This window comes from Erpetoichthys calabaricus, chromosome 7 (genome assembly GCF_900747795.2).
Source record: "Erpetoichthys calabaricus chromosome 7, fErpCal1.3, whole genome shotgun sequence".
Classification (NCBI taxonomy): Eukaryota; Metazoa; Chordata; class Cladistia; order Polypteriformes; family Polypteridae; genus Erpetoichthys; species Erpetoichthys calabaricus.
In genome coordinates, this window is record NC_041400.2 from 129,164,676 (window position 1) to 129,191,050 (window position 26,375).

Here is a 26,375-nt window from a genome sequence, read left to right on the forward strand (position 1 = left end):
GTCTGGTAAAGGTTATAAAGCCATTTCTAAAGCTTTGGGACTCCAGCGAATCACAGTGAGAGCCATTATGCACAAATGGCAAAAACATGGAACAGTGGTGAACCTTCCCAGGAGTGGCCGGCCGACCAAAATTACCCCAAGAGCGCAGAGACGACTCATCCGAGAAGTCACAAAAGACCCCAGGACAACGTCTAAAGAACTGCAGGCCTCACTTGCCTCAATTAAGGTCAGTGTTCACGACTCCACCATAAGAAAGAGACTGGGCAAAAACGGCCTGCATGGCAGATGTCCAAGACGCAAACCACTGTTAAGCAAAAAGAACATTAGGGCTCGTCTCAATTTTGCTAAGAAACATCTCAATGATTGCCAAGACTTTTGGGAAAATATCTTGTGGACTGATGAGACAAAAGTTGAACTTTTTGGAAGGCAAATGTCCCGTTACATCTGGCGTAAAAGGAACACAGCATTTCAGAAAAAGAACATCATACCAACAGTAAAATATGGTGGTGGTAGTGTGATGGTCTGGGGTTGTTTAACTGCTTCAGGACCTGGAAGGCTTGCTGTGATAGATGAAACCATGAATTCTACTGTCTACCAAAAAATCCTGAAGGAGAATGTCCGGCCATCTGTTCGTCAACTCAAGCTGAAGCGATCTTGGGTGCTGCAACAAGACAATGACCCAAAACACACCAGCAAATCCACCTCTGAATGGCTGAAGAAAAACAAAATGAAGACTTTGGAGTGGCCTAGTCAAAGTCAAGACCTGAATCCAATTGAGATGCTATGGCATGACCTTAAAAAGGCGGTTCATGCTAGAAAACCCTCAAATAAAGCTGAATTACAACAATTTTGCAAAGATGAGTGGGCCAAAATTCCTCCAGAGCGCTGTAAAAGACTCATTGCAAGTTATCGCAAACGCTTGATTGCAGTTATTGCTGCTAAGGGTGGCCCAACCAGTTATTAGGTTCAGGGGGCAATTACTTTTTCACACAGGGCCATGTAGGTTTGGATTTTTTTTCTCCCTAAATAATAAAAACCACCATTTACAAACTGCATTTTGTGTTTACTTGTGTTATATTTGACTAATGGTTAAATGTGTTTGATGATCAGAAACATTTTGTGTGACAAACATGCAAAAGAATAAGAAATCAGGAAGGGGGCAAATAGTTTTTCACACCACTGTAACTGAAAATAAATGAATAGTTCCTATGTGTATAATACATATTTATCTATTTTACTTATGCCTTTATTCCAGCAACTTACAACATCTGAGGTACAATTTGTTACATTACTTTTGTTTTTTGCAGCACAGGCAGGTGAAGTGACTTCCTCAGGGTCACACAGTGGTGTCAGTACCAGGATTTGAACTGACAAGCTCTGGGTTTACTGAAATATTACTGAAGAATGAAAAAATACGAAAACGGGCAAATAGGGCTATGCATACAGATGTCCATCCATCCATTATCCAACCCGCTATATCCTAAATACAGGAGCCAATAAGTACATATGTATATATACAGTATATATATATATATATGTATATATATATATATATGTATATGTGTGAATGTATGTATGTATATATGTATGTCTATATTTATATATATATATATATATATATGTAGATATGTAAATTTGTATATGTATATATATATGTATATGTGGATGTGTATGTGTATATATGCGTATGTATATGTAGATATGTGTATATGTAGATATGTATATATATGTATATATGTTTATGTATATATATAGTTACATAACCTCTTTAACACACTACTTCTCCGCTGCGAAGCGCGGGTATTTTGCTATATATATATATATATGACAGCAACACTCATAACAATGACAACACAATTACATATATATATATATATATATATATATATATGTACATATGTATATATATATATGTGTGAATCTATCTATGTATGAATGTCTAGATAAATCTATATATATATATATGTTTATGTGTGTGTGTGTGTGTATATTTTATATATATAAAAGACAGCAACACTCCTAACAATGACAACACAATTACATTGACAATCATGTTACGTTATTTTTAAAATGTTTCCTTTTTTTTTTTCATAACCTCTTTAACACACTACTTCTCCGCTGCGAAGCGCGGGTATTTTGCTAGTGTATAGATAAAGGGGACCAGAGAGGGGAGGCAGGCTTTGACCAGAACTGTAGGGAGGGGGTCCAGTTGACAGGTGGATGGTTTAGACTTGCAGACAAGATCTGAGATTTCTGAGAACGTAGGAAGCTGAAAAGAGGAAAATGAGTGAGTTGGTGGGTGAAATTCAAATGAAGTACTGGAGGAATCCGTACAGAGAGACTGATGAATCTTCTGGATTTTTTCATTAAAAAATGTCTAGCTATTAATTTTTTTATACCACATATCCATAATCTACACAATTACATTATGACATAACATGTGGGGGACTGATTGATCACGATGATAAAACAGCCTAAAGGGAACTTAAACTCATTGTGGTATGATACAAAAACATCAACTTGGTCTTTGGTGTCTGTAAAACAAAGATTCTGATTGAGATCAGAGGGGCTGCTGTGGACAGAGTTAGTATTTGTATGTTATTAGTATTCCGTGTCACTATTGACCTGTCATTAATCTTTAACACTACCTCATTAAAATATATAACAGCATATTCACTTTTGATTATGCAGTCCCCAGATCCTGGAAAACGTCCACAGATGTACAGGGGACAGCATACTGACTAGCAGCATCACCACAGTTTGGTGTGACATTTGCACTATGATAGACCAGTAGGCCCTGCAGTGGGTAGTTAAAATGACCCAGTTAAACCATGTAGCCATGTTCTCATCTGTTGAGAATGTTAATGACAAAAAACACCACACACTCCAACAACAAACTGGTTTGCTCTCTGACCATCCAACAAATGGGACTGATATTGTACCATCAGACGTATAAACCATTGTGAGGGATGGCCGGCCTGTTACCCCGGCCAATACCCCCAGGCCGCCAGATGGAGCTGTCCCTGCGGCATGGAAGAGCCCCGAATACCAGCAGGGAATCATGGACGATGGAGTTTTCCTTTACAGCCCTGCTGGATACCACAGGGGCCAACAGATGACGCTGCAGGGAGGCCCAGAGAGTTGTTTGTGCCCTATAACCCGGAAGTACGTCGTAAGCAAGGCGACAAAGGAAATGACGTGCTTCCAGGATGAAGAAAATGACTTTTTATCTGACCCGGAAGTGATAAGGAATCACATGTACTGTAGGGTTGGAACCACTTCCGGGTCAGGGAATATAAAAGGACGATGGGAAATCCCAGACGGTGAGCTGAGTTGGGAGGTAGTGTGGCTAAGCGTCTGGGAGTGGAGGATTGAGTATTGTTTATTGTATTGATTATTGTTTATTAGAGTAGTGTGGAGTAGTGGTGCTTTGTGCACATTTATTATTATAATAAACCATTATTTGGACTTTTATCTGGTGTCTGACGTCTGGTCTGAGGGTTCAAGGGGTCACGGAGACCATTAAACTGTCACACCATCTTTATATCTGAGTCATTAAAAATGTGCAGTCCTGTTCTTAACCTGATATGTGTCTGAAACACCATTACGGAAAGTAAGTGCTTATTTGCTGTTGCTGATCATTCTGAAACTAAATTACTTGTCTGAAGCTTATTGCATGGTATTACCTTATGTGTTTAATGTAACATTGCAGTGTATGTATATGTTTTACTCACTGTACTGTTATTATTTGTTTTTATCAAACTCTGTATTATTTTACTATACATTATACATTTAGCGTATACTTCTTCAACAAATCTAGTCTTTCACAGATTCTCTCCTTGACCCACTACAGTTTGCTTGGCGTGTAAACAAGTCAGTTGAGGATGCAGTAAAAATGTCTTTCTTTCCACTACATCTTACAGCATTTAGACTCAGTTACTTATGCCAGGATATTTTTTTTCTGCATTTAACAAAATCATTCCAGAGGTTCTCCATGGCAAACCCCTCTGCACAAACTTGGACTCTGTCACATGCCTCTGAATCTGACATTCTAAGAAACAACATCAAACAGCAAAGCAAGGCCCATGATCCTGAGCACAGGGTCCACTCAAGGTGTGTTCTGTGTGACTGCATTTCGTATAAATAGTGTCACTATCAATAGGGTGGAATCATTTTAAACGTCTTGGCACCTCTATCATTCACAGTCTGAAATGGGATGAAAATCTCAGCAACATTGCTATTTGTCTGTCAGATTAAAAGGTTTTACCTTTTTCCCAAATGTCCTGGTTCAGTACTTGAGCAATGGCTCCTAAAATCCAGTTAGTTTGTTTTACACAAACTGTTCAGCAAAATGTTTGACAAGTTTCCCTTTGTGGTAAAAGAGGTGTTTAGTCATTTCCATTCAGGGCAAGGCATAATCAGTTGAGATAAATCCAGGAATGGTTCCTTCACTGTCTGAATTATTTTTTTCTCTGTTGCCTTTTTTCATGCATGGAACTTTAAGGTAATTATCTTTCTATTGCATAAGACTCTACTTTTTGTAGCCAGAGAAAAACCTGTGGTATTTCATGGAGTAGATTATGCTTTTAGTGCTTGCAAAGTTGAAACATGGGTAGTTCCTTGGTCATTTGATTTCTATGGAGAGGCACTGGCGTGTTTAGTAGGCTCCATTTTATCTTCAGGTATAATCCCTTAACAGACGCAGTACCAAAGTAGAGTGAAGCTTAGCTAAGAGAATTGTTGACTGATAAAATACAGTTTTATTCTCCCCAGAACTGTTTCATTGGGTAGCCTAGACAAAGTAGTACCAGCATTTCCATAAAGTGAGATGATATCTGTCACTTAACAAAATCCAAACATACCTTTAGCATAACAATTTAGACTGTCCAATCATACTAACTACATACCTTTCAAAGGTAAGAAGGAAACCCACATAAACACTTGGTGAAAATGCTTCACATGCAAATGACCTCAGCTTTGCACTGAAATTTAAAGCACCAGCTGCACTACCTTCACAAAAATATTCCAGGTCTGAATTACACTCAAGATGTATTACTGCATATTACTATATACAGTAAAATTGACTTTAAAAATAAAATGTATTTATCAGGTAAACTATATCCTGACTCTTAACCTGTACATATTGAACAGTTTTGCCTTTTTATTCATGATGTGCATTTCTCCTTTGTACATCTTGTTCAAACAGAAGTGACTGCCTAGTTTTTATTACCATACTGTATATACTGTTGTTCAAGGAGAATCTACCTTCTTTACTGTGAAAATGACAAGGAAGTGTACTCTAATACCTGGAAATTATTGCGTCACTGTCTACAACACTGAGTACATATAATTCAAGAAAGTAATCTATGACTCCCTAATAAAATAGCAATTAGGCCTCTTTGTTAATACAGAAACCTCTGCAGAATTTATATTAGATAAAAAGTTTTAGTGTATATTTACTTTGTAGGAGGGGTTATATATGAATATAATTGCAAAAAGTAAGCAATATACAGTAAGTTCATAGAAAATATGTGTAAGGACACCTAGTGGTGCACTGTTTGCAGTCATTGACTTTAAAAAGAGACAGGGGTTAGACTGCCCATCACTGCCTCTGCTTTCTTCAGAAAAGTTTCTGAAAATGTGGGTCATGTTTCTACATCTTGTACTATACATTAAACAGAACAGAGCTTCTGCAGTTAAGTGTACTGAGCAGTGTCTAAACGTACCTAACATCATCACAACTATCCCAACCACTATAGCATACACATCCGCCACTTATAAACTCTGTCTGAAACACTTACTAGTACAACTTATGACAACTTTCTGTCTTAAAATGTTGAAGAGCAATTTAAAAAATGAGCATTAAATATATCATGACAAGCTACATCAGTAACTCTTTTGTGAAAGCCGGAAATGATTTTATAATTGGGTTATGGAAATATAGTAGAAAATATTCTCAATTTACATTATAAATAACTTTGAAATAAACTATGAAATGATTCTAAAAATTAAAATATTTAAAGACATATTTTAAATGGAAAATTATGGACATTTTCCATCTTTGAAACTCAACAAAAGTTATAATTTATCCTTTTAAAACACTATTATTTAATGAATATTTCCTGTGACATGAAGATATGCATGTGTCTCATTTGCCAGTTAATCAGATAATACTTTTTTCAGTGAAACTGTTTTTAAAAGAAAGGTCTTCACCTAAATGCTAAACTAAGTTTGTTCTTGCCTTTATAACTATATACATTTACTTGGTATACTGTATCGTGACTAGATCATTTTTAAGGCAGTAATACAAAATTATTTTGTACACTGTGAAAGTATATAAGACCTGCTAAAATTGACAGCCATACAGAAATGTAATTATCATTCATTGTATGGTTATATTACAGTCTACTATTCTGGCATTTAAGTGTTTGATTTTTAAAGTACACACATCCTTTTTTAAATTACTGTATATTTAAGTATATTAATTGGTAGCATTCAAAATCTAATAAACTAACAATACATTTAAAACTCAAGCATGTTACAAGTGAGCACATAATAAAACACATATTTTCCTAAATTTTAATGGAATGACCTAAAGTCAAACATTGCAAAGTCCACCCTCAGCTGGATATAAGCTGAAAAGGATACTAGGAAAAAAATGAAAACATAATTCAAATATGCCATTGCATATGTCCTAAATTGCAACACATACAAAGTGTAATCAAAAAACATAGCAGAGTTGTTAAATATTAAGCTTGAATGATACTTTATGGCATGCAGGAAACTATGATATAAATAATTTCAAAACATTACCTGAAAACACAATTTCCCCTCATGGATTAATATAGTATATCAAAATCAAATGACACTGAAAAAGTGATTTACACAGTAAATAAAGTAACATAAAAACATTTTACTATCAGATTTATATGTAAAGCATTATAGTTAAAAAATAATTTTTATAATAATCGACATGTGTTAAAACAACATAAGGTATGAACGCTATCCTGGCTCTTAAGTTGTGAAACTTATTTTTACTAATATTGAGATGTGAACAACCGTTCATTGGTTTATTTTCACCCTGCTAATTTTAACAAATGGCAGTCAAGATTTAAAATACACAAACTTAATATATGGTTGTAACCATTAACTACAAGTATTTAAATTATTTACTTTACTAGGGAAGTATGGTAGCACAGCAGTTAACACAGATGCCTCAATACTCTAGACTACTGAGTTCAAATCAGTGGCGTAGCTAGGGGGGGCAAGGGGGAAATCTGTCCCCGGGCGCAGCATCCAGGGGGTGCCAATTTTCCCTTCCCCAATGCATTTTGGCAAAGAGGAGGGGACGCGAAATCTTCAGTTGTCCCCGGGCGCTGAAAACCCTAACTACACCTCTGGTTCAAATACCAATCAAAGCACTGTCTGTGTGGACAGGCCATATTCTCATCTTGTCCACTTTGGTTTACTTCCCCAAATATATGTGTTTTATAAGTGTATATTATAAGATGTGTGTTTTATAAGTGACCATAGGCAAGTGATACAGTATATTGTACTTTACAATAAATGGATACTCTATTTGAGATTGTTTCTGTGTTTGCCACCAATACTGGTATTTCCAGAAACATAAATATTTAACCAGTAAATTGGATTTAGACTGATACTGTATCAGTCTGCCTCCAACAAAGACACACACCTGAGGCACCTGCCCGAACAGCTTATATAACAGGTTGCTTCCAGTTTCATTTGTACAGAGCAGAAAGACATGGTCTAAACTGTTGAAGTCATGTACTGGCTCTGTACCTAAGTTTGCAAGACAATCATTTTGATGGTTCGCTTTTCCTTAGTACTGCTTTCCATTAATCCCTTATTACGTCTTCATCTTTGAAGCAGAAGTTTACTTTAAGTATTTGTTCTAAGCATTCTCCCCCAACCCCTGGAGTATTCTCCTGCTCACAAATTTAGAAGAACTGGAGCAACACTTTGCATTATGCATGTGCAGGTCTTGTACCTGTTCTTGGATGTGTTCTTCTCAGCACTGGACCCTGGACCAAACCATTCGTGCCTTCACTGTATGAAAAAGATAGTGCTTGTGGAGATACATTATAATGGGATAGTATTACTTGCTTTTAAAACCAATCACTAAGCTGTTTATATAACTTTGAAGGACTAGGGGGCTTCGCTCGCCAACCCCTGGTGTTGGGAAATGCCAAAGAGTGAGATGTATGAATGAGATATAGCATAGTGTGAAGGTGTGGATGATGCATATAGAAAGCAAACAATAAAGTGTTTGGCACAGTGTAAAGGTTTATTGGAAAATTTCTTTGTATACAACATTAGTAGTAAAGATGGTGTCTTGTCTTTGAATGAGTTTTCCTTGGCATGGAGCACTTCTAACCTTAACTTTAACGTCAGATGAATGACAAACTCGTGAGAAGGCTTATTCCGTTTTTAAGGCTAAGATTGTGTTGTGGTAATCTGGCTGGGTTAATAGTGTTTAAATATTCTAAGGGGAAATAAAGATGGTCATTGTCGTCATCAGAGTTAACTTTGTCAGAGCTTAGAAAGAGTTGTGCCTCTCCAGGAAGTAATGCAATGACCTGGTTATTTATGTGATCAACATTAATATTTTTTGGACATAATATAGTGCGTTGTGTTAAAAGGGGTATTTGGTCTAATGAGATTGCTGTTCCAAATATCTCTGTAACTAAGTTGTCGCAGATAAAGGCTTGAGGAATTGTAATAATATCTGGGTGAAGTCCATCTGTATTGGTGAGTGTACCATTTCCCAGTTGTAATAACCAATTGTTATATTCTGGATCTGGACATCGCATGTTTTGTACCAACTGTATTTTTTGAAAGCAATGCCAATTGTCTGCGCATTTTAAGGTGGACTGAACAATAGCTGAGTGCATGGCATGTGGTACAATAGCCAGGCATTGTCTAAAATCTCCTCCTAATAAAAGTACCTTTCCTCCAAAGGGAATATTATTATTCATCAACGTTTGTAGAAGTTTATCAATGGTGCTGAGTAAGTGACTGGATGCTATTGTACATTCATCAATAATTAACAGTTTTGCAAGACGGATGTGACGTGCATTGCTACTGTTCATGTTTATAGTGGATACCGATTTGTAGGATCTAATGCAGTTCATAAAGTGTTTACTTTGAGGTACATTGTTAGTTAGAAGCTTCTGTAGATATTCAGGATATGAATGTAAAGGAGGCAGTCTAATTTGACCCTTTTGACAACAACGTGTAAATTCATTACTTGTATTGCCAGTTGTTTCTTCAGGGTAGTTAAGTGAATGACAATGATTGGAGATGACATTCATTAATTCCAATGAATTTTCCTGAATAGTGGACTCACTATTGAACGCGTTGTCAGCTAACTGGCGCATGCGTTTAGCAGGTGTCTATCGTTGATGTCCGTGACGTGTATCTTTTGCTTGTGCCGTTTGAGAGGCGCGTCGTTGCATGTCCAGTATTTGGGACGTGTTGTTTTGGAGCTGTAATCGATTTGCCTGTTCTGTGTGAGAAGCCCGTTGTAGTTTACGGTGTGCATTGTTTGTATTGAGCCTTGCCCGTTTTTGTATGTCGGTCAGTTGAGCTTTCTCTTTTTGGAGCCTTGCCTGCTTGTTTTCCGGCATTTCAGATGCGCGTTGTAGACGTCTGCGTTTATTTATTTTGTTCCTTCGCTGCCGTTTCTGTATGTCTGAGACGGGAGGTGTTTCGTTTTGAACCCGTGCCTGTTTTGATGCAGCACTTTGAGACGCGCGCTGCATGCGTCTACGTTCATTGTGTCTGTCCATCTGGTGTCGTCTCTGTAACTGTGTTAGTTGAGCTTTGCGTTTTTGGAGCCGAGACATTTTTTCTTCCGGAGTTTCAGAAGCGCGTTGTAGGCGCCGACGTTTATTGTTTTTTTTCATGCGTGTTCGTGTGTTTGGTTCCGTTATCCGAGCCGTATCGTTTTGTACCCGTGATCGTGAATTCATGACTTGTTTGTTCTTCAGCGTGAGAAATATGGATAAGTAATAAGGAGGATCGCACTCACTGTTAATATGGAGCCTTTTCTGTGGTTGAACGGTTAATAGTGCCTCATTGTAATGAGATCCACTTATGCTGCATAGTGTGAACGTGTTGAGATGACGTATGTTTAATACGGACGGTTCCTTCAGAAATGGGGCTTTGTGTGTCATTTCTTATTTATGTTAGTGTGGTCGTGGGTCTGAATCGTTGTTTTTGTGTACGTTTCGTGTGCTATGTCCGTAGTCTGTCCCGGTTCGTGTCCAATGGGCTTTGTGTGGTGCTCGCGGCTTCTTTTTTTTGTGTGCTAGGGGCTTGTTAAATCCTCCTCTTTGTGTGTGTCCCGTTTCGTGTGCAATGGGTTTCGTGCGGCGCTGTGTGCGGCGCCGGCGTCTGACTCCTTTTTTCTGTGCGCGCGCCTCATTTCTTATTTTACGTTGCATTCCATCCGGTTCCCGTTGCTTGGAGGGGGGGGGGGGGGTGTGTGATTTGTGGGGCGCCTGCGCAGTACGTCTTTTGCGTCCACGGCCCATGGCCGGATGTCCCTACGTCCATCCGGTTTACCATTCTCGGTTAGTAATGTGGATCTAGCAGTAGACAGGCCACACTGTCTGATACAGGTTATAAAAGACCCCACAGTGTCTCTCAGCACTTGTGTGCTTTGGGTTAATCTGGTAAGTGTCATGGAAACATTTTAATGCAAATATGTTGCAAATATGCTTTTGTGATAAGAAATTAGTTACTGACAAATTGGCCAAATTTACATGATTTGTTTTTAGGTATAATATTCATTTAAAGGGAATCAGATACTTCTGTTTTTGCTATGCCAATACTTTGTCTTTGTAAAATTATGGGACAGAGTGAACTTTCAGTCACTTTCATAGTTGCTCATTTTCATAGAGCTTAAAGTAAGTAAAATGAAAATATAGCTAACTTCTTTAATAAAGGAATACAACAGAAGAGTATCCCCAGGGGACTGTAAATGTTCCACATTCCTTCTCCTCAAAAAGACTATTCTTCTTTTATGAAGCTGTTCTACTGCCACAATCTTTTTAATCTCATACAGAATCTGCTGCTGGAAATCTGTAATTTCTGTCAATTAATTATCTTTGATTTCTGGGAGTCAATCAATATGATGCCCATAGTAATGAAGATCAAGTAATAATGAATTTGTACTTAATTTTTATATTGACTGCAATTTCCAAATTGTCCAAAATTTGACAGGTTAAATGTTCAGATTAACAATGCAGTAGTTGCATCAGACATTTCGTCTAACAAAAGTGAGAAGTATAATTTAATGAAACTGAAATCCTATAAGGGTGGCACAGTGGCAGCGCTGCTGCCTTGCAGTAAGGGGACCTGGGTTTGCTTCCCGGGTCCTCCCTGCGTGGAGTTTGCATGTTCTCCCCGTGTCTGCGTGTTTTTTCTCCAGGTGCTCCAGTTTCCTCCCACAGTCCAAAGACATGCAGGTTAGGTGGATTGGCGATTCTAAATTGGCCCTGGTGTGTGCTTGGTGGGTGGGTGGGTGTGTGTGTGTCCTGCAGTGGGTTGGTGCCCTGCCCAGGATTGGTTCCTGCCTTGCGCCCTGTGTTGGCTGGGATTGACCCCCGTCACCCTGTGTTCGGATTCAGCGGGTTGGAAAATGGATGGTTGGATGGATGAAATCCCGTAATTACAATTCCATACAAATTGAAATGAAATGACAATTTACTCTAATCAATGAAAAGGTTAATATTTAAAGTATGCAATTTCTACAAGCTAAAATTTTATAACCATCACAATAAAATGATCTTGCACCATGAACTTTAGTTAGGCAGGCAATTTAATACCATGATGTGGTTGATAACTATACTAAGGTGCATAGGACTTCAATTTAGACTTTTATGGTTTACTGTACTAGGGGGGCAAGCCCCCCCTGGCGTCTTCGGCGCCCAACCCCCAGTAAAAATCTTGAAATTAGAATAAAATATTTACTCTCTTACCAATTTGAGTATTCCTGTTAAACTGAGGTCCGCTATGCACAATGAATATTTATAAGAGACTAAAAAATGATCAATTTGTTTTAACTGACATTCTTATAGATAAACATTTTTAAAAAAATGACTCATTTAAATAACAGGAAAAATCATGTGAAAACTAAAGTGGTATGTAATGGGTCATCATAACTCAACCTTCAGCTAACTAAATCACCTAAATACAAACATTGGTGTTATGAATAGATCATTTTTTTTAATAGTTTGTCCCTGTGAAAGAAAGTTTACTCGATCAAAAATAAAAACCACGACTTTCTTGATATTTTAGTTTATAATTTAAAAACAGAATAAGAATTTGAAAATCTAACAAATCACATTAAAGTTCGATAAACTCTGAAAAGAATGATACCAAACATATATACTGTATGTAGGTTTTAAAATAAGCCCAATTTAAAGTGTGACAAAAAATGTGACATAACAATGTGACATAAAATTGCTGCACAAAACCATTGTACTTTTAGGCTTAGGATTTTATATATTTCTACCTTTCTTTAGAAGAGGGGTCAAGATATAAAAGTAAATCAGAAGGATGTCTGGAGGGACCCATCTTGTTCATTATCAATGTCACTCATGTATCACTTCATTATAAAAAAGAAATGTAAAAAATATATCCACATACCTGTATAAATTTAAACTTAGAAGTACACCAAGGGCTAAGGTCAACTGCCCTCCAAGAAAAACCAGTGCTTGAAAACGAGTAATTTCTCCTGCTGCTATTGGACGACTTGCTGTTCTGGAGACCTGCAAGATACAATATAAAAAGTATCAGATCAATAGATTAAAAGCAAACAGACACATAAACAGTATATTACATTTGAACAGCAGCAGACTGTTTTTATAGTTGTGCATTACTAAAGCACATAGTCAAGCTTAATCAGTGAACAGAAATCTATAAACCTCATAAGAAAGAGTCACACAGAAATCAGCCAGTATGGTGTCTCAGAAAGTGCACTCATGACTAAGATTCTAGGTTTTAAACCACATGATGCAAATTCAGTTCCCAGGATTGGCACATAATATGATGCTGAACAAATTGCTCCAGGTGTATTAGAAAAAATAAACACTGGAACAAGCAAAGCATATTTCTATTTACATATTCTTGCAATGCTCCATGTAATTTGAACTTGGTATACTCTAGACAAGTACTCCTCCATCTTCTGCATTTAGCAGCATTTCTTATGCATTACCACATACTTAATATGATGAACTTGTTAATGAGCAAATGATTTCCTAGAGTTTGGGGTTGCTATGGACAGGTAATCATGTTATGTTTTAAAAACCACGGCAAATGGTTCAGTGTTGGATTTGCAGGATGCATATTAAAATCATCATTTAAAACCACCTTTATTTCTAAGGAAATAATCTTTTATTTATTTTTATTTTAATTAACTCTCTACAGTACATTTCCTGGGGTAGTTATACCATATTAAACAAGTAGCAAAACTATTCTAGAAAAACCTAGTTTTACTCATTGTCATATCAGCATATAGTTTTAGGCTTAATGTAATGAAAAAATCAAAGCATCTCACTAAGCATGGAATGGAATATAAAGTAGCATAATCTACCAGTAGCTCTGCAAATTTAAAATCAGAAATTAATTAAGACACCTAAACTAATGTATTAAATGTCATTTTGCAGGTCTTTCATTTATCCCACTAATAGTGCCCAACAACTTGTTTTTAATGCATTTTATTTATTTTTGCTGGATTTTGATCAAAATGACTGTATTTCTGAATTTTCCCAAGGGAATAATAAAGTTTATCTACTATAATCTAATCTAATCATTAAAGGGAGATTACAATATTCAAAGGGAAAATACTGCACAAAATGTTTTAATATATCTCTAGTACTTTGAGTAAAATTTCATCCCATTCGCATTTAAATGTGAAATGATAAAAAGGAAAAATACAAAAGCAAAGAAAAAATGTAAAAATGGCTGCATGCCAATCTTGCAAATAAAGAATAGTATATATCTTTCTTGTGCTTCTCAATACATTTACTCTTATTAATGGCAGGTATGTACCTTTTTGTCAAAGTCCCGATCCCACATGTCATTGATTGTACATCCAGCTCCCCTCATTAGAACAGCCCCTACTCCAAACAGTGCCAGCATGTGAAAGTCTGGTAGGCAGCCTGGTTCTGCAGCTAATGCAATGCTCCATGTGCAGGGCAAATACAGCAGCCATGTTCCTATAGCACAGACACAAATTCACTTCAGTTTACTTTGCAAATATGTCATAAAAATTCATATTTGTCCTTCAGCATAAATAGAGTATGTGGGGAAAAAAAAAAAACTAATTACAAATTTAAAAGACTACACTACTTACCAAAGTGATCTCCATATTTAAGGGTCATCCACCTGTAGCTTTAGTACACAGTGATACAGTTCTTTATAACTTTGGTCTGGAGTAAAAAACACCCACTTAAAACCTGAAGCTAAGATACTTTGAGATACAACAGTGAAGACTATTCAGTACTCTAACCCCCAGGACCTGTGCTTTAGCACATTAAAATGCCAACAACACTACTTCTGCACAGTTCCAAGGACCTGGGTTTTCTTTTCATTTCTGTATTGTGCGCATGTCTGTTTTTTTTTCTTCAGTGGTTTCCTTCTACATCTTAAAGATGTGCAAATTCAAAGCTGGCCTTTGTGCTACGGAGTATGTCTGTGGGTTCGCCTGGCATTGGATTGTCACGCACTTCAGAGTTGGCTCTTGCCTTGCATCCTGATCTACCAAGATACTATAAAATAACAATTTTACTTTTATTAATTCATGTATTTTCATTCATTTTTAAAAACATCTTTATTGTAATACAGGATGGCAAGGAACTGGAGACTATCCTAGCACAATCAAGTAGGAATTAACCATTCCATTATAGGGCACATTGACTCTGTGCTAATTTAGACCACCCAATCAGTCGAAACTGTAAGTTTTTGTAATCTGGAAAAACACAGAATACTGGGAGAAAATTTTGTTGGAACAGAGAGAATGTGCAATTTCCAGAGACACTAAGAAGCTGACTTTTGTATGAAGCTCTGTGGCAGCAACAACAGCCACAATGCCACCTTAGGAGCTTAAGTGGTTCCTTTTAAATAGCTTCATCATTAGATTTTTGTTATGCAACCATTATTTCTTCAAAGCATATTACAATTTCAAGACTGTATGATTGTCAAGACTGGCTGATAAAGTTAACTTTTCTCTTTTTACACTGGTCTTCAAACAAAAATATGAAATGTTCATATACTACAAGAACCCACTAAATGTTATGACATAATCTTTAAAGACTCAAATTCAGGCTATTGTTAAATCAGTTTCTTCAATATTTCATAACACTACACATTCAGAAATAAGAAACAATGGCACATTGATTAATTAGATCAAAAAATCTCAATGCAACCAATCCTGTAGTGGCAGAGATGTCAAACTATTCTTTTTTTAGCCTGCTTAGTTTAACAATGGGCCTTCTCAGATAGCATTAAGTCAAATGCTAGACCAAAACCTGGACAGAATACAGCAAGTGTGATGTAATTATTTAAAATTGCCTCATGACACCCTTATGAAAACAATGCATAAGCTAATAATTTAAATAATTTAAAGCAAAGCCTAAAGTAAGTGCAGATGACATATGGCTACACTTGTTCAAATGTCATGTGCATTTTGTTTAGTTCTGTTAAGTATAATTAACTTTATTACAAGTGAGAAACATTTAGGTAAAAATTGGTTTCATTACATCACAATAAGGATAGCAGATTGACATTCTGATTAGTGCTTTGCCTCACATCACCAGAATCCTGGAATTACATCCTGGCCTTGGAACTGTCTGTGTGCAGTTTACAGTTCTTCCCATCTCGGAGTGAATTAGGAACTCAAGTTTTCCCTTCTCCATCCCAAAGATTTGTAGGATACAGTTGGTCAACTGTTGACTCTAAACTGGCCCTGTGGTGAAGCTGTATGATTAGTGTGTGTGTGTTACTGTACCTGATGAGCAGAGATCCTGTTCACAACTGGATCCCATTATGTGTCCAATGTTGCTGGAATAGTCATCAGCTTCTTCTAATCCTGAACTGGATAAGCACACTAGAAAATAATGTATATATTGCAATCACATCTGGTTACACCCAACCTGGTGTGCAGTTAAAGCAGAAAAAGCTCTTCCAAGAAGACCTTCTTCTGCTTTGGGATGCAGAATCACTGTGCCTTCACCCTCAATTGTCTTCAAAATTATACCTGTTTCTCTTTTGGACATTAAATTATAAAATGAGATATTGACATTGTGGTCAGCAACACAGAAGCGCCACAGGGGACTGTACTTTCATCAGTCCTGTTCAGCCTATATACATCGGACTTCCAATACAACTCGGAGTCCTGCCATGTCCAAAAGTTCGCTGACGACACTGCTATCGTGGGCTGCATCAGGAGTGGGCAGGAGGAGGAGTATAGGGACCTAATCAAGGACTTTGTTAAATGGTGCGACTCAAACCACCTACACCTGAACACCAGCAAAACCAAGGAGCTGGTGGTGGATTTTAGGAGGCCCAGACCCCTCATGGACCCCGTGATCACCAGAGGTGACTGTGTGCAGATGGTGCAGACCTATAAATACCTGGGAGTGCAGCTGCATGATAAATTAGACTGGACTGCCAATACTGATGCTTTGTGTAAGAAAGGACAGTGCCGGTTATACTTCCTTAGAAGGCTGGCGTCTTTCAACATCTGCAATAAGATGCTGCAAATATTCTATCAGACGGTTGTGGCAAGCACCCTCTTCTACGCGGTGGTGTGCTGGGGAGGCAGCATTAAGAAGAAAGACGCCTCACACCTTGACAAACTGGTGAGGAAGGCAGGCTCTATTGTTGGCATGGAGCTGGACAGTTTGACATCTGTGGCAGAGCGACGGGCACTCAGCAGGCTCCTATCAATTATGGAGAATCCATTGCATCCACTAAACAATGTCATCTCCAGACAGAAGAGCAGCTTCAGCGACAGACTGCTGTCACTGTCCTGCTCCACTGACAGACTGAGAAGATCATTCCTCCCCCAATCTATGCGACTCTTCAATTCCACCTGGGGGTGGGGGGGGGGGTAAACATTAACATTATAGAAAGTTATTGTCTGTTTTTTTCCTGCATTGTTATCAATCTTTAATTTAATATTGTTTTTTGTATCAGTATGCTGCTGCTGAAGTATGTGAATTTCCCCTTGGGATTAATAACGTATCTATGTATCTATGTATCTATCTATCTATCTATCTATCTATGTATCTATGTATCTATCTATCTATCTATCTATCTATCTATCTATCTATCTATCTATCTATCTATCTATCTATCTATCTATCTATCTATCTATCTATCTATCCTTGACCATCAAAACTGTCACTCACTGCTACAAACAGCATCTTGGAACTTAAGCGTCATTTTAACCATGTTTTTTTTAATACATGCATTTTTGAGATTCAGTTGTCTGCACACTAATAGCTACAGTATATGAACATTTTCATTGTAATTTCTAATACAAGATGGCAGAATGTTGTGGGATACAAAACAAAACCGAAGTTCCACAGAAAAAAAGGCATTTAACTCTACATATTTTCCAAACTTGCTTTCTTTCCTGTCAGATTAAACTCTGATATGTAATAAAAAATTATAGGTTCTTACCAATGGGCTTGTCCAACCTCATAAGCCTGAGGTAAGGCTGGACAGATTGTGGTGCGGCATTGACAATCCCAGGTGCAGAGAAACTTATTGTCCTCCTTGTACTAACTAGTACTTCCTCTGCTGTTGTTTGATACAAGGGGCTCCTTTTTTGCTGATTTTCCTTTTGAAAGACTGATTTAAAAGATGCTATCCTTGTATTGCAATAAAAGTAACCATGATCCTTCCTTTTCAGTGTATAGTAATTGGCTGTACATGAAATGCAGTGAGGAGTCCATATAGATGAAATTCGATTGATCTGTAATATTTTGCACTTCATTAGAAACATAGTGAGGCTTCTATAAAGACAGACCATGATCAAGAATTAGAGACAGAAAAAAACACTGTAAAAAATATACTTAAAAAATTTTAGTCAGCACATCAAATAATACTGACCTGTAAAAAAGTGAACACCAATTAAGTTTGTGTAGTATGATGAGTGTAACTATATGTGGATACAGTTATGATATAAAGTACTGAAAAATGGAAATACTAGAAAAAAATTATCTCATCTTCAATAAATTTTCAGACCCTACAGAATATGAAGCTTCCTCTTGCACAATATTAACAGTTCTTCCTTGTTACTGACGGCAAATAACCTAATGGCATGGCACCATATATGCACCACAAATAATAGAAACTGCTTGAAGTACAAGGGAGATGGACAATGTTGGTTGATTGCAGGGGTTTTGCAGAGAAAAGACTGAGAGAGAAAGAGATATTTGAGATCCTGAAGGAAGTATGAGGAACAAAAGGAATATCTAAGGAGAAAGAGTAAGAGTCAGGTATAGCCATCTAAAAAGACAGAGGCAGTAGGACACTCCTAGAAAATATGAAGAAATGTATATAAAGAATCTGAGGAGCACAGGGGACCAAAAGGGTATTCAGAAAGTCCCAGAGCAAAATCTTTGTGAAGAGTGAGGTACAAGATATACATAATATTAAAATGAGGTGTGTTGGTGACAGGTGTTTCCAGAAGCAAGAGATATTTTTGGAGATAATATCTCATGCAAAACAAGGAGAAAATGAGGGATCACTCATACTGAATGTACTGGTAGGGGCGTAGAAGATGATTTGTGTAATGAAGAACATAAAGCAAACACAGGATTTATGCATGGGGACTGAGAACATGCAAAATAAAGAAAAAATGAGAAAGAAACAAAAGAAAAAAAGAAACAAATCCCCTTAAGGACTGACCTGAGTGAGAGAGAGAGAAAAACATGAAGAAAAGAATAGAGAACTTGGGCCTCAGCAACTGAAACATTCTGCACCCAAAGTCATCTAAAAACTAAATATCATTGAGTGCTGGGACAGCAAGTTTCTCCCAGATGGGCAAAGAAATATGGCCTCTCTCTTTTGGCCACAGACAGGGAAGGGTAGGTAAATTTCTGTCCGTGGGAAAGAAAGGGATCAGGATGAAACCAGGTTTGCGTCAAATTAAAACAGGGTGAAGGACTCTCCAAAGGGTCCAATCAGTGTCAGATAAATTAAAGAGTTAACAACCACCGGTACATTTCCAGATCAGGTAAGGACACCCACCCATCCAACCTTGTGCAGAACAGAGTTCATATTTTAACTGAGTTTTTTCTGTTACTGAGAAATTTGGACAAGAGTGATCTACCTTCGACCTAATATATAATACATAATAGACAGCCTCTTCTTCTTCTTTTGACTGCTCCCGTTAGGGGTTGCCACAGCGGATCATCTTTTTCCATATCTTTCTGTTCTGTGCATCTTGCTCTGTTACACCCATCACCTGCATGTCTTCTCTCACCACATCTATAAACCTCTTAGGCTTTCTTCTTTTCCTATTACCTGGAAGCTCCATCCTTAGCATCTTTTTCCCAATATACCCAGAATCTCTCCTGTGCACATGTCCAAACCAATGCAATCTCACCACTCTGACTTTGTCTCCAAACCTTCCAACCTGAGCTGTACTTGTTCCTAATCCTATTCATCCTCGTCACACCCAATGCAAATCTTAGCATCTTTAACTCTGCCACCTCCAGCTCGGTCTCCTGTTTTTTGGTCAGTGCTACCTCAACCTGCTCCCTACTATCACTACAGATCACAATGTCATCAGCAAACATAACATCATAGTCCATGGGGACCCCTGTCTAATCTCGGCTGTCAACTTGTCTATTACTACTGCAAATAAGAAATGATCCCTGATGTAATCCCATCTCCACGTTGAATTCTTCTGTCACTCCTACTGCAGACCTCATCACTGTCACACTTCCCTCGTACAAATCCTGTACAACTCTTACATACTTCTCTGCCACTTCTGACTTCCTCATACAATGCCACAACTCCTCTCTAGGCACTCTGTCATATGCTTTCTCCAGGTCCACAAAGACGTAATGCATCTCCTTCTGGCCTTCTCTATACTTGTCCATCAACATCTTCAGAGAAAACATTGCATCTGTGGTGCTCTTTGCTGGCATGAAACCATACTGCTGCTCACTAATCATCACCTCCCTTCCACTACTCTTTCCCACAGCCTGGAGCACAAAAAAGGAAAATAAAAAAGAAAAGAAGACATTCCTTTACACTCCTAAAAACACAGAGGTAATTTAATGTACGCCTAATTTATAAAACACAGATGTTGATATAGATATTTGTGTCTGACAATGGTATTACACAGAGAGAGAACAGACTGATGACAGAGTGGAAGAAGGGCAATTAATTAATATTCAGATAAAGCCTCATACAAACTAAATAGGCTATACATTTAGGTTAGTTCTGACAGGGCATCCAGAAAAAGCAAAATATCATCAGCATATTAACAGACTTCATGAACAGATGCTGCTGGCTGACACATTTGAACATCTGGAAGTGTTCTGATGTCACTGAGTTAATAAGAATAACAGTGTAAATGGATGAATACAGTGTATCCTTCCTCTGAATCCTATCTGGCACAAGACTTGCCAAAGGAAGTTACAATTTTTGTAGTCAAATGCCTTCTCCACATCTAACAATAGAAGGGTAGTTGACCATGGAAGGATAGGAGGAGCAAGTTCTATAGTGAACATGACCTGCTGCACATTATCTGCCAATTGACAAGAATGAAAGAAATCTGGATGTATTAATTTGGGAATGACCAGCAGGACATGCTGAGCAAGATGTTTCATGTACAACTTTAAATGAGAATTCCTTAAGCAAATTTGGCAACAGTTTCAACGAGCTTCTTGCTTTACAAAGAAAGTTACCATGGTCGTATTCATTAACAGGCTCATTCTAGTGGAAGAAATCACAGTGTTCAAGAAATGAAGAAAGGGGGTAGGTAAATGTTTCCAGAAAGTGCAGAAAAACTTGTAGGAACATACCAGCATGCCAAAAATCCACAAACTCCTTGAGATCTGTCAAAGTAATAGTGTACTAAAGGAATGTGTTAAGGGACAGGTTTGTTGAGAAGGAATCAGTTTCAGAAAAAGTCAAGTAATACTTTCAAAAAAAAATCTTGAGTATAACTCCAAAAACTGTTTATTGATCTCCCTTGGGTTATGGATGAAGAACCCTGCTTTATTTTGAATAGCTGAAATAGAAGCAAAAGCATCCTATCTTTGAAAATTCAAACCCAGTAATTCAATGAGATTTCTCTACTGACTTACAATTTTGCCATGTGTGGTAATCCATGTGTTCTACTTTATGAAAAAAATAGTGAGTTTAATTTAGTTTTTATGGTGGTGATCAAAAGCTCATAATCAGGATTCACTATATGATGATAGGGACCTTGCTGAGTGGTGAGTTGTGAATACACCTCTGAGATCTTATGCCTCCAAAAGCATGCAAGCCTGGAGGCATAGCTGATTGAGAAATGGCAAATCATGTTCTTGACAGCCCAGGATGTACTGTACATGGATTCTTCTATAGAATTGGACTTAATATCAACCAAATCCTCCATAGATGTTGATAACTTGCTGGAAAATACATAAAAACATGAATGAAACCTACAGAAAGCAGCACATGATGGTAGTCAGAAAAAATTAAACTGTGAGAGAACACATTTATGATCGCAGAGGGGGACTATAGCACCTAAGACATTTGAGAGAGAGGATACAAACAAACAAGAAACAAAAAATAATCAAGGCTGCAATGAGAATAGCATCTACCTGAATAAAATGGGAATTCTTTAAAAGAACAATCAACAGCTGGAAGAAGACAACCTAGTTTAGATGAGACATGAATTTACAGCGTGCAATGGTTAAATGAACGGAGGGATGATGCAAAGACAGATGGAGTTTGTCACTTAAAAGATTCGAGTACAGATTTGCAGCTGTACAGAAATAATTTCAAAGCCTTACAAATATAAGAGAAGGTAAATTCAAAGAAGTAAAAAGAAGGGTTTATAGAGAGTAGGCGAGTAAACAGAATAAAGCACAAATCTCTCCTCTCAAGTCCATCTACTAGCAAAACCTACCAGAATCATCTGAGCCTAATTCGAGAATTTTATTATCAAGGTTTTGTCGACGAATTACAGCCACTCCAGCCTTCCCAACTGGGTAGATAAGGAGGCAGCAACTAAATGTTGCCCAGGCAAGGTGTGTCTTTAACCAGAAACTTGGTTTCAAGGTTTTCCTGGAGGAACATGATCTTCAATCTTTTACAGTGTAAATAAGCAAGGATGATTGATAGTTTACAGTTCAACTCAAGGTCCCAGGTATTTTAAGAAGCTACAGATAAATTAAACATACAGATAAATGAGGAGAGAAATTAGAGAGAGTGAAGGCAACTATTTAAATTAAAGATTGATGGAGATAAAAATTGGATTATGGCTGTTCAGAAAATGAAAGAATGGATGAAAGGACTGAAAGCATATGGCAAATATGGTCCAGCATAACAAGCCCTCAAGAACTGTATTTACTATGGCATTCCAAACATCATCACCAGTTGATTCTTAAGTACAAATAAATAAATGAATGAATGAGTGAATCAATGAATAAGTATCAGACATGGCAATTTAAGGATTGCTAATTAAGGTTGATTAGTGGTGTTTCTACCTCAAAGTTCTAGAGGACTGAGCTTAAATCCTGGCTCTGTTAGGGTCTGTGTGGAGCTTGCACATTCTTACACTGTCTGTATTGGTAGCTGTTTTCCTCCCATATCCCAAAGACATGTGTGCTAGGTTGATTGGTAGCTGTAAATTGTCCTGGTACGAGTGAATTTGAGATATGCATGTGTGTGGGGTTTTCAGGGTACAGCAGGTATATGTAGGTATCCATCATGTTTTACTGAGATATGCATGTGTGTGGGGTTTTCAGGGTACAGCAGGTATATGTAGGTATCCATCATGTTTTACTGAGATATGCATGTGTGGGGGGTTTTCAGGGTACAGCAGGTATATGTAGGTATCCATCAAGTTTTACATCTGTTTCAAGTAGCACAGGTTTTTGGGGAATCAGTGCTATAGGGGAGGCAATGGGTGCAAGGCAGCAACAATTTTATGAGGGACACTAGGCCATCACAGATCATGCTAATACAAACATTAAGGGGAAAATTACATAACATGCCTACTTCAGACAGGTGGCACCGCAGCTGGGAACTGAAATAAGTGCTAAGGGTTATGTGCTAAACACTGCACAGTAGACTACAAAAATAAACAAGACAAGAGCAGAAACACTAAATAATGCATGCCTCAATTAAAGAAGTCCACAGTTATTGGACCCTAGGAGGTTTGGTTTTACACTGCCTTTCTCATAACATAATATTTTTTAAATGGCGCTCCTAATGTTTTAAAAATGTGCTCATCAACAACACCACCTAGTAACACATGGAAGCTGGTTAAGAGTGAATACTGTACAAATTTCAGAACATTTTTCTTTACATGGAAAACCAGAGTTATGTGGAATAATGTACTAAGTAGGGAGGTAGACAGTTGTAATTTGGGGACCTTCAAAACGGGACTGAATATTTTACCAGTTAGCTGAACAGGATTGAGGAGCTTTTTAGGTCAAATTGCCTGATCTTTTCCATTATTGGTTCCCACATTCTCAAACTGCCACTGAAAAAGTTTTTCAGTGTAAATACACAGCACTGGCCTTCTTTAAGATTAACTAAAAAAGAGTGTGTACGTCATATTCATCACATTTGTGGTTTAATGTTTGACATATCAACTGCATGGTAATATGAATTATTATACGTGAGAATCATCATTTAGCTGGTGTGGCTGCATTTCCCTACTTGATCAAAGGTGACATCACTTCCAAGTTACTCCGAAATGTTACATACAGACGGGCCGGAGTTATTGTAAATATGCACATTCTCCTATCAAGTTTTCTTTTATAAATTCTGTGTATTCACATTTATGGCATCTTTTTGTGCCAGTGCAAGTTTTACAAATCTGACTCCTAGTTAGTAAACCACACATAAATGCACAAGCAAGATTTGAAGCACATAGGCAGATGCATAACAATCATGGAAAAAGCACAGGTTTGTATCAACTAAACAGAGATAACGCAAATGTATATTTTGTAAAACGAAACCACAAGCTTATTAAGGCGGTCCTGTGCCAAACAAGATATCCCATTGCATGGGCAAAAAGAAAAACAAAACCAGGATAAGTTTTTGGAATTTTTTAAATTGTAGCTATAATTCTGAAATTATGAATCGTCTTGACAAATTGCCAAAAAACATAAAGATTATGAGCTCATATAAATAAAATGATTTGCTTGAGTCCGTTGCTTCCCTTCTCCTATGAAAAATAAAAAAAAGTTTCCCATGCACGACCAACTTCCTATTATGCACTTATTGATGATGTATGTAAAGATGTCTTAAAAAAGAGAGCTTATGACTGGGTGCATTTTCATTAAGGAGACATACTGTAAGTACAGAAAACTATTGAGTTTGCACACACACAATATACAGCTAAAAGCACTACTGACTAAATCCTTGAAGTGTTAGGGCCACTATATCTGGACTCTACACTGTGCACAGCATTTAGTTTTGTTGGAGCATAAGTAATGTAAGGGCATTAAGGTGGAATGCAGGCCTACTATATTGAGTGATGTATGCTACAATTGTGCAGTTTTTGGAAGCGGTTTCTTTTACTTAATGGAAGTTGCTGTACCCTGATAGTTAAGACTTGACTGTCTCTATACTGTAATATTTGCAAACATACTGTATGAATCTGTTGCTGTTAACTTCCCATAGTATAAAATTGTGTTGAGAAATTCCTAAAGCTAATTTAATTAATTCAGTCTTTTAAGTTTTTGTCAGCTTGTTCACACTAAATGATAAGCAATGGTTTCAGGCATTTATAATGAACATTTAAAAAGCTCTACCAAATGATTACATTTTCTGTGGTGTAGTCTTACATCTTGCTCAGCCAATACCACCAAACCCTCCCCCCAATCCACTTGCAATTTCTGGCATCCCTGCTCGGCCAAATTAGAATCACCAATTAAGATAACCTGGAAGTATGTGAGGGTGTTGGAGGAGAACTGGACCATCATGGGGAAAGCCTGCAAACTCTGCACAGATATGACCAAAAGCGCTATCTGTGCGTCCGCAGCACTGACCACCGTGCCAACGTTCTGACCTACCGTGTAACGGCGGTACTAAAGCTACACTTGCAATGGACGTTTCAACTGAGCTAGCTGTACTGCGACTGACCATATCAACTGCAAGAAAATGGCTACTGAACTTAAATCGACGGAGGACCACTCTATATTAACTTCTTTAATTTTTAAAAACCATCTGAATTCTGTACAAATGTAACCCGACTTTCTAAAAATCAGTTTTTCATTTTCAATAGCTTAAGTGTGAAGAATGGGACTGGCAAAAGATTTACAGAGCTCGCTTTGATCTGTTAACGTCAAACTTCTCCAAACTTTATATCAAATAATGAAAACACTAATGAGCTAGCTATGAATTGAATAGACCTACTGGACCAACGTCACCGTATTAACGAGGCCTTATTAAGGTTCATACCACCGTTACATTTTATAAAGTAAGAGCTTTCTCAAAGTCATTAACTAGTGTACTACTAGTCTATTTACGTGAGTGCAACGCGACCTTAAATTAACCGAACTAAGTATGCCTGATTTAGTATAAAATAAAGCTTGTTGGTAAGCATGCAAAGTAGAATGAGATGACAACACGTAAAACAAAGGTCACCCGTACCGAATCTCGCTTGTACGTAAAGCATTTCAATTCCATTCATTTGTCTTATGAAATCATTTAATGTAAAATTGAAATATGCGAACAAGCTGACTTACAGGCATCGAGCAACTTCCGGCTTTGCTCATTGCTCAGCCTCTACGTGTCCCTCCGAATGCGCTGGCGAAACGTTTTCGTTCCTATAAACAAGTGACAGCCACTGCTCATTCCTTCAAATAGTTTTCTTACGTAGTTATTTTCTGAACGCTTTACGAAAAATGGTTTTGGTGGGTTGATTTATTCTTAGGGTATTTTGTTTGACTGATGACATGATGAGACTAATTCTACGCATTATTTACATCTCTGAATGCTCCCCTTGAGTGCATCAAACAAATCGGTTCAGTGGAGCTGCACCTGAGCCACAGAGCTGTTAGATGATGGCACTCCAACAGAAGATGCCTACGCAAAACATTATAGGTTAGTCTTAGGTATTATAGGTTATAAGGGATTTCATCAGAATAGTT

The 26,375-nt window shown here is 37.5% G+C and overlaps 1 protein-coding gene and 1 long non-coding RNA gene across 4 annotated transcripts in view; one reads left to right on the forward strand and one right to left on the reverse strand.

Annotated features, from left to right (window-relative positions):
• The window catches only part of coq2 (coenzyme Q2 4-hydroxybenzoate polyprenyltransferase), a 51,007-nt gene extending 24,939 nt beyond the window's left edge, over window positions 1-26,068 (reverse strand). The window contains exons 1-4 of one of the 3 annotated variants that reach the window (XM_051929675.1): window positions 25,876-26,068; window positions 17,719-18,053; window positions 14,083-14,249; window positions 12,679-12,800 (exon numbers count right to left, since the gene is read on the reverse strand). In XM_051929675.1, the coding sequence (XP_051785635.1) occupies window positions 12,679-12,800; window positions 14,083-14,249; window positions 17,719-18,043 (614 nt within the window). In that variant the 5' untranslated portion in view covers window positions 18,044-18,053; window positions 25,876-26,068. Of the gene's footprint in view, window positions 1-12,678; window positions 12,801-14,082; window positions 14,250-17,718; window positions 18,355-25,875 lie in introns of those variants that run through there. The other 2 variants (XM_051929676.1, XM_051929674.1) reach the window with 2 other exon arrangements.
• On the forward strand, window positions 22,706-23,852 carry LOC127528784 (uncharacterized). Its single transcript, XR_007935398.1, has 3 exons — window positions 22,706-22,958; window positions 23,093-23,408; window positions 23,593-23,852. It is a non-coding gene; the product is annotated as an uncharacterized LOC127528784 (long non-coding RNA).
• Window positions 26,069-26,375: the final 307 nt, after the last annotated feature.